The sequence below is a fragment of the Hyla sarda genome, chromosome 10 (genome assembly GCF_029499605.1).
Source record: "Hyla sarda isolate aHylSar1 chromosome 10, aHylSar1.hap1, whole genome shotgun sequence".
In the NCBI taxonomy this organism is placed as follows: Eukaryota; Metazoa; Chordata; class Amphibia; order Anura; family Hylidae; genus Hyla; species Hyla sarda.
Genome location: NC_079198.1, coordinates 134,072,280 through 134,085,819, shown reverse-complemented (window position 1 = coordinate 134,085,819; position 13,540 = coordinate 134,072,280). Strand labels below are relative to the sequence as shown.

At 47.8% G+C, this 13,540-nt stretch overlaps 1 protein-coding gene across 3 annotated transcripts in view; it reads left to right on the top strand.

Annotated features, from left to right (window-relative positions):
* Positions 1-13,540, top strand: part of PRDM16 (PR/SET domain 16) — a 678,281-nt gene that overhangs the window by 636,747 nt on the left and 27,994 nt on the right. For 2 of the 3 annotated variants that reach the window (XM_056544408.1, XM_056544407.1), the window contains 2 exons: positions 802-889; positions 7,227-7,396. In XM_056544408.1, coding sequence (XP_056400383.1) covers positions 802-889; positions 7,227-7,396 — 258 coding nt within the window. The remainder of the gene's footprint in view (positions 1-801; positions 890-7,226; positions 7,397-13,540) is intronic. The other variant, XM_056544409.1, reaches the window with a different exon arrangement.

Here is a 13,540-nt window from a genome sequence, read left to right as displayed (position 1 = left end):
TAATTCTTGGGCTACGATGAAGCTTACCTAGATGTCCAAAAGAAAGTGTAGATCCATTGTTGTTTCTAACATAGTTTATCTTTAAAGGGTATTCCCAGGTATGGCATGTTGCTAGAATATACCATCAATTTTTATGATTGGAAGGGGTCCGATCTCTGAGACCTCCCTGATCATGAGATTGAAGGGGAGGCAGCTCTGGTGTAGCGTTGCTTTAATTTCAGTGGGGCTCCCACCCACCTGGGTGTCTAGGGAAGTACACCCAACCCTATTCTTTTGAATGTAGCTTCAGTTCCTCTGCACAGACGGTTGGCCCGGAGAGCCACTGAAACAGATACAACACACCACTACACCTACTACCTCTCTTCATTCTGCCTCCCCTTCTTTATTAAGGGAGGTCCCAAAGTCCCCCTCCCCCACTGATCATAAAGTGATGATATTTCCTAGCAATATGGCATCACTTTATGACATGAGATTGCACCTTTTGAACTCTGTTGTCCTAGGAGGGCCTACCAATAATGGGCCGGTCAACCCCCACCACCACCGTTAGATGGAAAGTACTCATAGAAAATGAATAGCATGGTGCTCATTGAAATTAAATTAGAGTTTTTCTTTGTAGCCACTTTCTGCTTTGGCTGATGGTGATTGTGATGGTGATGGTGTTGGTGGTGGTCACGGGGGGTGGGCGATTATCAAACACAGAAAGACCTTATAGAGCAGCTTGAAAAGCTAATTGTTGTTGTTATTATGCTTTACACCTTCTGTCATTTTATTGGGTGCGTAACCCTATGTGTTGCTGTCCAGCAGGGTGGAAAAGCGGAAGGTGACAGACCCTGTGGGGACATTGAAGGACAAATATTTACGACCATCTCCACTTCTATTTCACCCGCAGGTAAACTATTTTCTTCCACCTTTCATCCAGATGTCTAAATAACATATTTATTTCCGTTATGTCCTATTTGTGATCTATGGCTATGATCTTAAAGGGGTACTCTGCCCCCTCCCATAGAGTTGCATTGATGGGCGGGGCCATGACATCCTGAGCCTCCGACCCACTTCGCCAGTCATCCGGCATGGATGTCTGGGGTGCCACAGCCAAGATCGCGGGGGTCCCCAGCAGCGGGACCTCAGCAATCAGACATCATATCCCCGATCCTTTGGCTAGGAGATAAGATGTCTAGGGGCGGATTACCCCTTTAAGTCACATTCCAGGGTTCCTGGACTTCTGCTCATTTCCAATACTCGAGCCAACCTCATGTGGTCTCTCTGTCCAAATCATCCTTTGACAGAACTCTAATCTAGTCAATGGTCTGAAATGCAGCTGTTGTGGTATTATAGTCCCAGGCAGGCCCTGACAGCCCAGATAGCCCTACACCGGTCTGTACCAAATCACATCAGTCCATGAAGTTGCCGACTATCTTTCCAAGCAAATACAATGAGGTAATCTATGGAGCCTCAAGCCTGTAAGATCCTTTCTGGGCAGGATCTTTGTTTCCTGGTGACTTCATTGCTTAGAAGACAAAGAGATTTGGGGCCGTCCTCTAAGAACATTGACATTTTTTTCTAACGTGTCCAACAATTGTTGTTATTATTATTTTTTTATGTTGGACGGGTCATTTTTCTAGAGAAATTCACAGAATTTCCCACCTCACAGCTAAACATAGACCCCCTCATTGTTTCACATTCCCACCAACTTATAGTTAATAACTTCCAGTGATTTTCCTTCTAGATGACTGGATAATGGCAGCGAGCCCGCCAGAAACATCCTGTGTTTGTCTTCATTAAAATAGGGGTGAGATTTACTTTGTAAAGGATCTGATATGACAGAGCAGTAAGCTCATACCGGCAAACAGGGCTCAGGAAGAGTCTTGTAGTCAATAGTGTTTATCAAACACAGGAGCGCCGCCTTTAGGTTATCATAGAGATTAGTAGCAGCTATTAGGGCGGAGGCCTCAGCAATAAATGTCCTGGGCCACTTACTAATCACTTTGGTTATTTTACACCTCTACTAGGTTCACACTTTGCATTTTATCAGCCCTTATCTCTAACACTTTTGTTTCTGCTAGTAGACCCGCACTTCTAGGGCACTTGTATGGGGTCTGTTGGTGACCCCATAATTTTACAATATTTTTAGCAGAGAAAAAAATAGTGCTTGCACCGTTTTCTCTGCTAAACTTGACAAAACTGCCGATGGATCGCCACCTAACGAAGCCTGGCGGCAGTGTGAACGAGGCCTTAACCATTCATGGAGGTGCAGCAGACCTAAAAATCCATGGAGATGCAGCAGACCAAAAAATCCATGGAGGTGCAGCAGACCCAAAAACACATGGAGATGCAGTAGACTAAAGACCCATGAAGGTGCCTCAGACCTAAAAATCCATGGAGGTGCAGCAGACCCAAAAATCCATGGAGGTGCAGCAGACCCAAAAACCCATGGAGATGCAGTAGACAAAAGACCCATGGAGGTGCAGCAGCCTTAAAAATCCATGGAGGTGCAGCAGACCCAAAAACCCATGGAGATGCAGCAGATTAAAAAACCCATAAAGGTGCAGCAGACTTAAAGACCCATGGAAATGCAGCAGACTAAAGACCCACGGAGGTACAGCAGACTAAAGACCCATGGAGATGCAGCAGATCTAAAAATCCATGGAGGTGCAGCAGACCTAAAAATCCATGGAGGTGCAGCAGACTTAAAGACCCCTGGAGGTGAAGCAGACTAAAAACCCATGGAGATGCAGCAGACCTTAAAAACCAATGGAGGTGCAGCAGACTCAAAAACCCATGGAGATGCAGTAGACTAAAGACTAGTGTTGCTCGCGAATATTCGCAATTCGAATATTATTCGCGAATATCGCATATTCGCGAATTCGCGAATTTCGCGAATATAGCGCTATATATTCGTAATTACGAATATTCGTTTTTTTTTTTTTTTTTTTTTTTTTTCTTCACAGTACACATCACAGTGATCACCCCTCTCTGCTTCCAGCTTGTGTGGTGTAAAGAAAGCTGTAATACTACTGTGTGAGACTGACGTGCGAAAATTCGCATATACAAAAATCCGCATATGCGAAAAATTAGCATATGCTAATTTTCGCATATGCGAATTTACGCGCGTGTTAATTTTGTATATGCCGATATTCACATATGGTAATTTTCGCATGCGCGAAATAGTCGCATACGCGAAAATAAACGAGAATATGCGAATATTCGCGAATATATGACGAATATTCGTCCATATATTCGCGAATATTCGCGAATTCGAATATGGCCTATGCCGCTCAACACTACTAAAGACCCATGGAGGTGCAGCAGATTTAAAAACCCATAAAGGTGCAGCAGACTTAAAGACCCCATGGAGATGCAGCAGACTAAAAAGATCCACGGAGGTGCAGCAGACTTAAAGACCCACGGAGGAACAGCAGACGCAAAGACCCATGGAGGTGCAGCAGACCTAAAAATCCATGGAGGTGCAGCAGACCTAAAAATCCATGGAGGTGCAGCAGACTTAAAGACCCACAGTGGTGCAGCAGACTAATGACCCATGGAGGTGCAGCAGACTAATGACCCATGGAGGTGCAGCAGACTAATGACCCATGGAGGTGCAGCATAATTTACATGCTGACTGGTGCAACCCTGAGAGTGGCTTCTAAAGTCAGGGTAAGCGATGGCAGAGAGTAGCCTATTTTAGACCCACTTTGGTGCAACCCACCTTAGTGGAGTTTGGTGAGGTAACCAAATCCGGTGAAAGGATAGCTCAGAACGGTATCGCCATTGCAAAAAATTATTCTGTTTTTTCCATGACTAAAAGATTCTTTAATGGCCCTACAGCTGTTACAAACCGACAACTCCCATCATGCCCGGACAGCCATTGGCTTTCCGGGCATGCTGGGAGTTGTCGTTTTGCAACGGCTGAAGGGCCACAGTTTGGAGACCACTGCCTTAGTTCTATGACGATCCCTATCAACACAGAAGACTCTCGGTTACTATGACATACGAACACATGTTAAAAGTGCAGCTCCAATGTGCTTGGAGTAAAGAATAATGACATCATTAAGGATGTATATGACTAATATTTACTGGCCAAAATTAACAGAAAATTGAGTTTCGCCTTGAGACCCTGGAGAACCGACGTTTTTATCTAGAAATATGACTGTTTAGCACCCCCTGCTGGTTATAAGGTGCAATCACACGGCTCATGTTCCTGCCCTCTGCCATTGGATATGTCCTCCCCCCCCCCCCCCATCCCAACTAATTTCCCACCTCTCTCATTGCTCAGTGACTTAGAAGTGGTCACTTGGGGCCGACCCGTAGAACTTACTGCCGTTTTATGTTGGTCTTCTTGGCCCATACGCACCGCGGGGGCATAAATCTATCGATTTCGAGCATTTATGGCTAATTACGGCATTTAATAGGGCTCGTGAATGGCTGCCAGCGGGCTACGATTTATATTTGGTAATTACAACAGCTTTTTAATAATGATATCTTTTCTAGAACAATGTCTTGGCCGCAGCCATCCCGAGAGTGGAGCTTAATGTATTGTAAACGTGCGAGAGGTCAGCCCTTGTTGTACAATAGACCATCTAGTATTTGATGTATGGCTTCCTGCGATTTTCCGCTCCCTCACCGTCTTCTTTGGCTTCGGTTCAAACTTGCATTTCAATTTTTTTTTCCCTTCAAAGCAACATAATCTGAAAGAAGCTTCTTCAACTCCTAACTGGAGGTTACGTTCTCCGAAAAAAAAAAGCAGATTTACAATGACTATCGAGTTACGGAATTGCAGATCGGTTGCCGGATGGATACAACGTAGCAAAAGCCAAATCATAGCCTCATACTTTGTGATGATTCACTTATTGTTCTTAATAAAGGGGTACTCCGGAGGGGGAAAAAAAAAAAACATGTTTCAAATCAACTGGTGCCAGAAAGTTATACAGATTTCTATTAAAAAAATATTTACCCTTAAAGTATTTATCAGATGCTTTATGTTCCAGAGGAAGTTATGTAGTTCTTTCCAGTCTGACCACAGTGCTCTCTGCTGACACCTCTGTCCATGTCAGGAACTGTCCAGAGCAGGAGAGGTTGGCTATGGGAAATTGCTCCTGCTCCGGACCTTTCCTGACACAGACAGAAGTGGCAGCAGAGAGCGCTGTGGTCAGGCTGGAGAGAACTACACAACTTCCTCTGGAGCATAGTATTCAGCAGCTGATAAGTACTGGAAGGATTAAGATTTTTTGTAATAGAAGTAATTTACAAATCTGTATAACATTTTGGCACCAGTCGATAAAAAAAAAATAATAATAATAATTATATATATATATATATATATATATATATATATATATATATATATATATACACAAATTCTTCCGGAGAACCCCTTAATTGTTAAAAGGGTTAATCATTTACATGGGCCCTGTCATGGGGAAAAAAAAAACTTTTGATATGTCCTAGAGGTTCAGACTCTGACTGTTTAAAACTGTTGACATGTCTCTACAATATATCAAAAAAACATTTTTTCCCTTGACAATGTCCATGTAAAGGGTAATTCCTTTTACAATTAAAGGGGTACTACGAGAACAAGCTGGGAGAAATGCGCACTTATTGCCTTCTCTTCTGGCCATTTGTCATGTGACCTGAAGGGACTTATAATGTAGGCCTGTGGGGCTATCTTGGTTTTATACACATGCATTTTTCCTCGTTCTCTTCATTGGTCCACTTAGACCTTAACCGATAAAAACCTTCGACATGTCTTTCGAACATCTCAAAAATTTGTTGTTTGTTTGGGAGTTTTTCTTTTTACAAGAAATATTCATTCATTTTTTTTATGAAGCCCACAACCATCTTCCCCAGAGGTGAAGCCCACAACCATCTTCCCCAGAGGTGAAGCCCAGATGTATATTTCTCTTTGTCGCCTTCAGTAGATTATCATAAGACGGACATTGGGCCAACATTAATATCACTTGAGCCCCTCGAAACACGCATGGGCCAATCGTCATGTGTTTGGAATGGGGAGAGGGGATGAAGCCGTTGCCAGACAGCTCTGGTAGACGTATCTACCTGAGAATAAAAGGGACAGATAGTAGGAACCCATCATTTTCATTCTTCCGGGAGCTGGATGGCCGCCATACTTAATGAATGGGCAACCAATCCTACTGAAATCTTGGGTTTGGCAGACACATATCCAATGGGTTTGGCCAACTTTACAAATGTATCTCGTTTTTCTTCTCTCAAGGTAAAGATTTGGGTTGCTTTGTTTATACCTGTATCTACATACAGATAGATTGGCCTGATGGTGTCCTTCCAAATGAAGAAAGAAAAGTGATGACGCGCTTCTGAATCGGATAGATTATTGACACTCACGAAGACCTATCCTAAGCAAAAGCTAATTTTGCCACCCCTTGACCCCGCCCATTGGGTCTGCCCTTTGACATGCCTCACCTGACTACTAGGGTGACACACTGTAACAAACCCCCTCCTCATGTATTCTCCTTACTGGGGTGACACACTGTAACAAACCCCCTCCTCATGTAATCTCCTTACCACTGGGGGGACACACTGTAACAAACCTCCTCCTCGTGTAATCTCCTTACCACTGGGGGGACACACTATAACAAACCTCCTCCTCATGTAATCTCCTTACCACTGGGGGGACACATTGTAACAAACCCCCTCCTCATGTAATCTCCTTACTACTGGGGTGACACACTGTAACAAACCTCCTCCTCATGCAATCTCCTTACCACTGGGGGGACACACTGTAACAAACCCCCTCCTCACACGACAGCGGTTCTGGCTGGGTAAGTGCTTAGGATGAGCAGTGGTTTCTTCAGATGCTGGCTAGTTACTGACTTTCTCGCAGCGGGCAGAGCGGCGCCCCCATAAAGAGAGTGCTCTAGGCAGCCGCCTATTTTGCCTATAGGCAGAACCGGCCCTGCTAGCGGTGGAACTCCTGCCTGATGCCGTCTTTAGATGCTCAAGTTAAAGTGTACCTGACATTATCGAAAACTTTTGACATTTTCTAGGGCAGTGGTCTCCAACTGCGGCCCTCCAAGTGTTGCAAAACTTCAACTCCCAGCATGCCCGGACAGCCGTTGGCTGTCCGGGCATGCTCGGAGTTGAAGTTTTGCAACTCCTAGCATGTCATATATTTGGTTGGTTGTTTAAGTAACTTGTTTTATCTCAATATTCTTCTTCCTACCAGGTCTAACATTATTCTCAATTATTATCTATAGATGTCAGCCATCGAAACCATGACTGAAAAGCTGGAAAGCTTCGCCAACTTGAAAGCAGACACAGGAAGCTCGCTACCATCCCTACCGCATCACCCCTTCAATTTCCGCTCCCCACCCCCAACCCTATCCGATTCCATCTTAAGGAAAGGAAAAGAACGCTATACCTGCAGGTACACTGTGCATGACATGAAGCCACGACCATATATATGTCACGATGCCGGCTGGCAGGTAGTGGATCCTCTGTGCCAGAGAGGGATTGGCGTGGACCGTGCTAGTGGACCGGTTCTAAGCCACTACTGGTTTTCACCAGAGCCCGCCGCAAAGCGGGATGGTCTTGCTGCGGCGGTAGTGATCAGGTCGTATCCACTAGCAACGGCTCACCTCTCTGGCTGCTGAAGATAGGCGCGGTACAAGGGAGTAGGCAAAAGCAAGGTCGGACGTAGCAGAAGGTCGGGGCAGGCAGCAAGGATCGTAGTCAGGGGCAACGGCAGAAGGTCTGGAAACACAGGCAAGGAACACACAAGGAACGCTTTCACTGGCACTAAGGCAACAAGATCCGGCAAGGGAGTGCAGGGGAAGTGAGGTGATATAGGGAAGTGCACAGGTGAACACACTGATTGGAACCACTGCGCCAATCAGCGGCGCAGTGGCCCTTTAAATCGCAGAGACCCGGCGCGCGCGCGCCCTAGGGAGCGGGGCCGCGCACGCCGGGACAGAACAGACGGAGAGCGAGTCAGGTAGGGGAGCCGGGGTGCGCATCGCGAGCGGGCGCTACCCGCATCGCGAATCGCATCCCGGCTGGCAGCGGAATCGCAGCGCCCCGGGTCAGAGGACGTGACCGGAGCGCTGCCGCGGGGAGAGTGAAGCGAGCGCTCCGGGGAGGAGCGGGGACCCGGAGCGCTCGGCGTAACAGTACCCCCCCCCTTGGGTCTCCCCCTCTTCTTAGAGCCTGAGAACCTGAGGAGCAGACTTTTGTCTAGGATGTTGTCCTCAGGTTCCCAGGATCTCTCTTCAGGACCACAACCCTCCCAGTCCACTAAAAAAAAATTTTTCCCTCTGACCTTTTTGGCAGCTAAAATTTCTTTGACCGAGAAGATGTCCGAGGAGCCGGAAACAGGAGTGGGAGGAACAGATTTGGGAGAAAAACGGTTGAGGATGAGTGGTTTGAGAAGAGAGACGTGAAAGGCATTAGGGATACGAAGAGAGGGAGGAAGAAGAAGTTTATAAGAGACAGGATTAATTTGACACAAAATTTTGAAAGGACCAAGATAGCGTGGTCCCAACTTGTAGCTAGGGACACGGAAGCGGACATATTTAGCGGAGAGCCATACCTTGTCTCCAGGGGAAAAAACGGGGGGAGCTCTTCTTTTCTTATCCGCGAACCTCTTCATGCGTGATGAAGCCTGTAAGAGAGAATTTTGGGTCTCTCTCCATATGATGGAAAGGTCACGAGAAATTTCATCCACAGCGGGCAGACCAGAGGGCAAGGGAGTAGGGAGGGGGGGAAGAGGGTGACGGCCGTACACCACGAAAAATGGGGATTTGGAGGAAGACTCAGAGACCCTGAAGTTATACGAGAATTCGGCCCATGGGAGGAGATCTGCCCAGTCATCCTGGCGGGAGGAAACAAAATGTCGCAAATAATCACCCAAGATCTGGTTAATCCTTTCTACTTGTCCATTGGACTGGGGATGATATGCAGAAGAAAAATTTAATTTAATCTTGAGTTGTTTACAGAGAGCCCTCCAGAATTTAGACACGAATTGGACGCCTCTATCCGAGACAATCTGCGTAGGCAACCCGTGAAGACGAAAAATGTGTACAAAAAATTGTTTAGCCAACTGAGGCGCAGAAGGAAGACCAGGAAGAGGGATGAAATGTGCCATTTTGGAGAATCGATCAACGACCACCCAAATAACAGTGTTGCCATGGGATGGGGGTAAGTCAGTAATAAAATCCATACCAATCAGAGACCAAGGCTGTTCGGGGACAGGCAGAGGATGAAGAAAACCAGCGGGCTTCTGGCGAGGAGTCTTATCCCGGGCACAGATAGTGCAGGCTCGCACAAAGTCCACAACATCCGTCTCCAGAGTCGGCCACCAATAGAAGCGGGAGATGAGTTGCACAGATTTCTTGATACCCGCATGACCTGCGAGATGGGAGGAGTGACCCCACTTGAGGATTCCGAGGCGTTGGCGAGGAGAAACAAAGGTCTTTCCTGGAGGAGTCTGCCTGATGGAGGCAGGAGAAGTGGAGATCAGGCAGTCAGGTGGAATGATGTGTTGCGGAGAGAGTTCAACTTCTGAGGCATCCGAGGAACGAGAGAGAGCATCGGCCCTAATGTTCTTATCGGCAGGACGAAAGTGAATCTCAAAATTAAATCGGGCAAAGAACAGAGACCACCGGGCCTGGCGAGGATTCAGCCGTTGGGCAGACTGGAGGTAGGAGAGGTTCTTGTGGTCGGTGTAGATAATAACAGGAGAACTTGATCCCTCCAGCAGATGCCTCCATTCCTCAAGTGCTAATTTAATGGCTAGAAGCTCTCGATCCCCGATGGAGTAGTTCCTCTCCGCTGGAGAGAAGGTCCTAGAGAAAAAACCACAAGTGACAGCATGCCCGGAAGAATTTTTTTGTAGAAGAACAGCTCCAGCTCCCACTGAGGAGGCATCAACCTCCAATAGGAAGGGTTTGGAAGGGTCAGGTCTGGAGAGGACGGGAGCCGAAGAAAAGGCAGACTTGAGTCGTTTAAAGGCGTCTTCTGCTTGAGGGGGCCAGGACTTGGGATCAGCATTTTTTTTGGTTAAAGCCACGATAGGAGCCACAATGGTAGAAAAATGTGGAATAAATTGCCTGTAATAATTGGCGAACCCCAAAAAGCGTTGGATAGCACGGAGTCCGGAGGGGCGTGGCCAATCTAAGACGGCAGAGAGTTTGTCTGGATCCATCTGTAGTCCCTGGCCAGAGACCAAATATCCTAGAAAAGGAAGAGATTGGCATTCAAACAGACATTTCTCAATTTTGGCATAGAGTTGGTTGTCACGAAGTCTCTGAAGAACCATACGGACATGCTGGCGGTGTTCTTCTAGATTGGCAGAAAAAATTAGGATATCGTCCAGATATACAACAACACAGGAGTATAACAGATCACGAAAAATTTCATTGACAAAGTCTTGGAAGACGGCAGGGGCGTTGCACAGTCCAAAGGGCATGACCAGATACTCAAAGTGTCCATCTCTGGTGTTAAATGCCGTTTTCCACTCGTCCCCCTCTCTGATGCGGATGAGGTTATAGGCGCCTCTTAAGTCCAATTTAGTGAAGATGTGGGCACCTTGGAGGCGATCAAAGAGTTCAGAGATGAGGGGTAAGGGGTAGCGGTTCTTAACCGTGATTTTATTAAGACCGCGGTAGTCAATGCATGGACGTAGGGAGCCATCTTTTTTGGACACAAAGAAAAATCCGGCTCCGGCAGGAGAGGAGGATTTACGGATAAAGCCCTTTTTTAGATTCTCCTGGACATATTCGGACATGGCAAGAGTCTCTGGGGCAGAGAGAGGATAAATTCTGCCCCGGGGTGGAGTAGTGCCCGGGAGGAGGTCGATAGGGCAATCATAAGGCCTGTGAGGAGGTAGAGTCTCAGCTTGTTTTTTGCAGAAAACATCCGCGAAGTCCATATAGGCCTTAGGGAGACCGGTTACTGGAGGAACCACAGAGTTACGGCAAGGGTTACTGGGAACCGGTTTTAGACAGTTCTTGGAACAAGAGGACCCCCAACTCTTGATCTCCCCAGTGGACCAATCCAGGGTAGGGGAATGAAGTTGAAGCCAGGGAAGTCCAAGGAGAATTTCCGAGGTGCAATTGGGGAGGACCAAAAGTTCAATCCTCTCATGATGAGATCCGATGCTCATAAGAAGGGGCTCCGTGCGGAAACGTATGGTACAGTCCAATCTTTCATTATTTACACAATTGATGTAGAGGGGTCTGGCGAGACTGGTCACCGGGATGTTGAACCTGTTGACGAGAGAGGCCAAAATAAAATTTCCTGCAGATCCAGAGTCCAAGAAGGCCACTGTAGAGAAGGAGAAGGCAGAGGCAGACATCCGCACAGGCACAGTAAGACGTGGAGAAGCAGAGTAGACATCAAGGACTGTCTCATCTTTGTGCGGAGTCAGCGTACGTCTTTCCAGGCGGGGAGGACGGATAGGACAATCTCTCAGGAAGTGTTCGGTACTAGCACAGTACAGGCAGAGGTTCTCCATACGGCGTCGTGTCCTCTCTTGAGGTGTCAGGCGAGACCGGTCGACCTGCATAGCCTCCACGGCGGGAGGCACAGGAACAGATTGCAGGGGACCAGAGGAGAGAGGAGCCGAGGAGAAGAAACGCCTCGTGCGAACAGAGTCCATATCTTGGCGGAGTTCCTGACGCCTTTCGGAAAAACGCATATCAATGCGAGTGGCTAGGTGAATAAGTTCATGTAGATTAGCAGGAATTTCTCGTGCGGCCAGAACATCTTTAATGTTGCTGGATAGGCCTTTTTTGAAGGTCGCGCAGAGGGCCTCATTATTCCAGGACAATTCTGAAGCAAGAGTACGGAATTGTACGGCATACTCGCCAACGGAAGAATTACCCTGGACCAGGTTCAACAGGGCAGTCTCAGCAGAAGAGGCTCGGGCAGGTTCCTCAAAGACACTTCGGATTTCCGAGAAGAAGGAGTGTACAGAGGCAGTGACGGGGTCATTGCGGTCCCAGAGCGGTGTGGCCCATGACAGGGCTTTTCCGGACAGAAGGCTGACTACGAAAGCCACCTTAGACCTTTCGGTGGGAAACAGGTCCGACATCATCTCCAGATGCAGGGAACATTGGGAAAGAAAGCCACGGCAAAACTTAGAGTCCCCATCAAATTTATCCGGCAAGGATAAGCGTATCCCAGGAGCGGCCACTCGCTGCGGAGGAGGTGCAGGAGCTGGCGGAGGAGATGACTGCTGAAGCTGTGGTAGTAACTGTTGTAGCATAACGGTCAGTTGAGACAGCTGTTGGCCTTGTTGCGCTATCTGTTGTGACTGCTGGGCGACCACCGTGGTGAGGTCAGCGACAACTGGCAGAGGAACTTCAGCGGGATCCATGGCCGGATCTACTGTCACGATGCCGGCTGGCAGGTAGTGGATCCTCTGTGCCAGAGAGGGATTGGCGTGGACCGTGCTAGTGGACCGGTTCTAAGCCACTACTGGTTTTCACCAGAGCCCGCCGCAAAGCGGGATGGTCTTGCTGCGGCGGTAGTGACCAGGTCGTATCCACTAGCAACGGCTCACCTCTCTGGCTGCTGAAGATAGGCGCGGTACAAGGGAGTAGGCAAAAGCAAGGTCGGACGTAGCAGAAGGTCGGGGCAGGCAGCAAGGATCGTAGTCAGGGGCAACGGCAGAAGGTCTGGAAACACAGGCAAGGAACACACAAGGAACGCTTTCACTGGCACTAAGGCAACAAGATCCGGCAAGGGAGTGCAGGGGAAGTGAGGTGATATAGGGAAGTGCACAGGTGAACACACTGATTGGAACCACTGCGCCAATCAGCGGCGCAGTGGCCCTTTAAATCGCAGAGACCCGGCGCGCGCGCGCCCTAGGGAGCGGGGCCGCGCGCGCCGGGACAGAACAGACGGAGAGCGAGTCAGGTAGGGGAGCCGGGGTGCGCATCGCGAGCGGGCGCTACCCGCATCGCGAATCGCATCCCGGCTGGCAGCGGAATCGCAGCGCCCCGGGTCAGAGGACGTGACCAGAGCGCTGCCGCGGGGAGAGTGAAGCGAGCGCTCCGGGGAGGAGCGGGGACCCGGAGCGCTCGGCGTAACAATATATATATATATATATATATATATATATATATATATATATATATTCCTGTAATACCGGTTATGGCTGTAATATAAGACTGTCCTATAATCTAGTATTTTAGGGTCATTGACTCATTCTATTACTGACTTAAAGGGGTACTCAGGTGGAAAACTTTTATTTATTATATTTTTTTTTAAATCAACTGGTGCCAGAAAGTTGAACAGATCTGTTTAACAGATTAAACAGTACTTATTAGCTGCTAAATACTACAGAGGAAATTCTTTTCTTTTTGGAACACAGAGCTCTCTGCTGACATCACGAGCACAGTGCTCTCTGCTGACATCTCTGTCCATTTTAAGAACTGTCCAGAGTAGGAGAAAATCCCCATAGCAAACATTTGCCACTCTGGTCAGTTCCTAAAATGGACAGAGATGTCAGCAGAGAGCACTGTGCTCGTAATGTCAACAGAGAGGACTGTGTTCCAAAAAGAAAAGA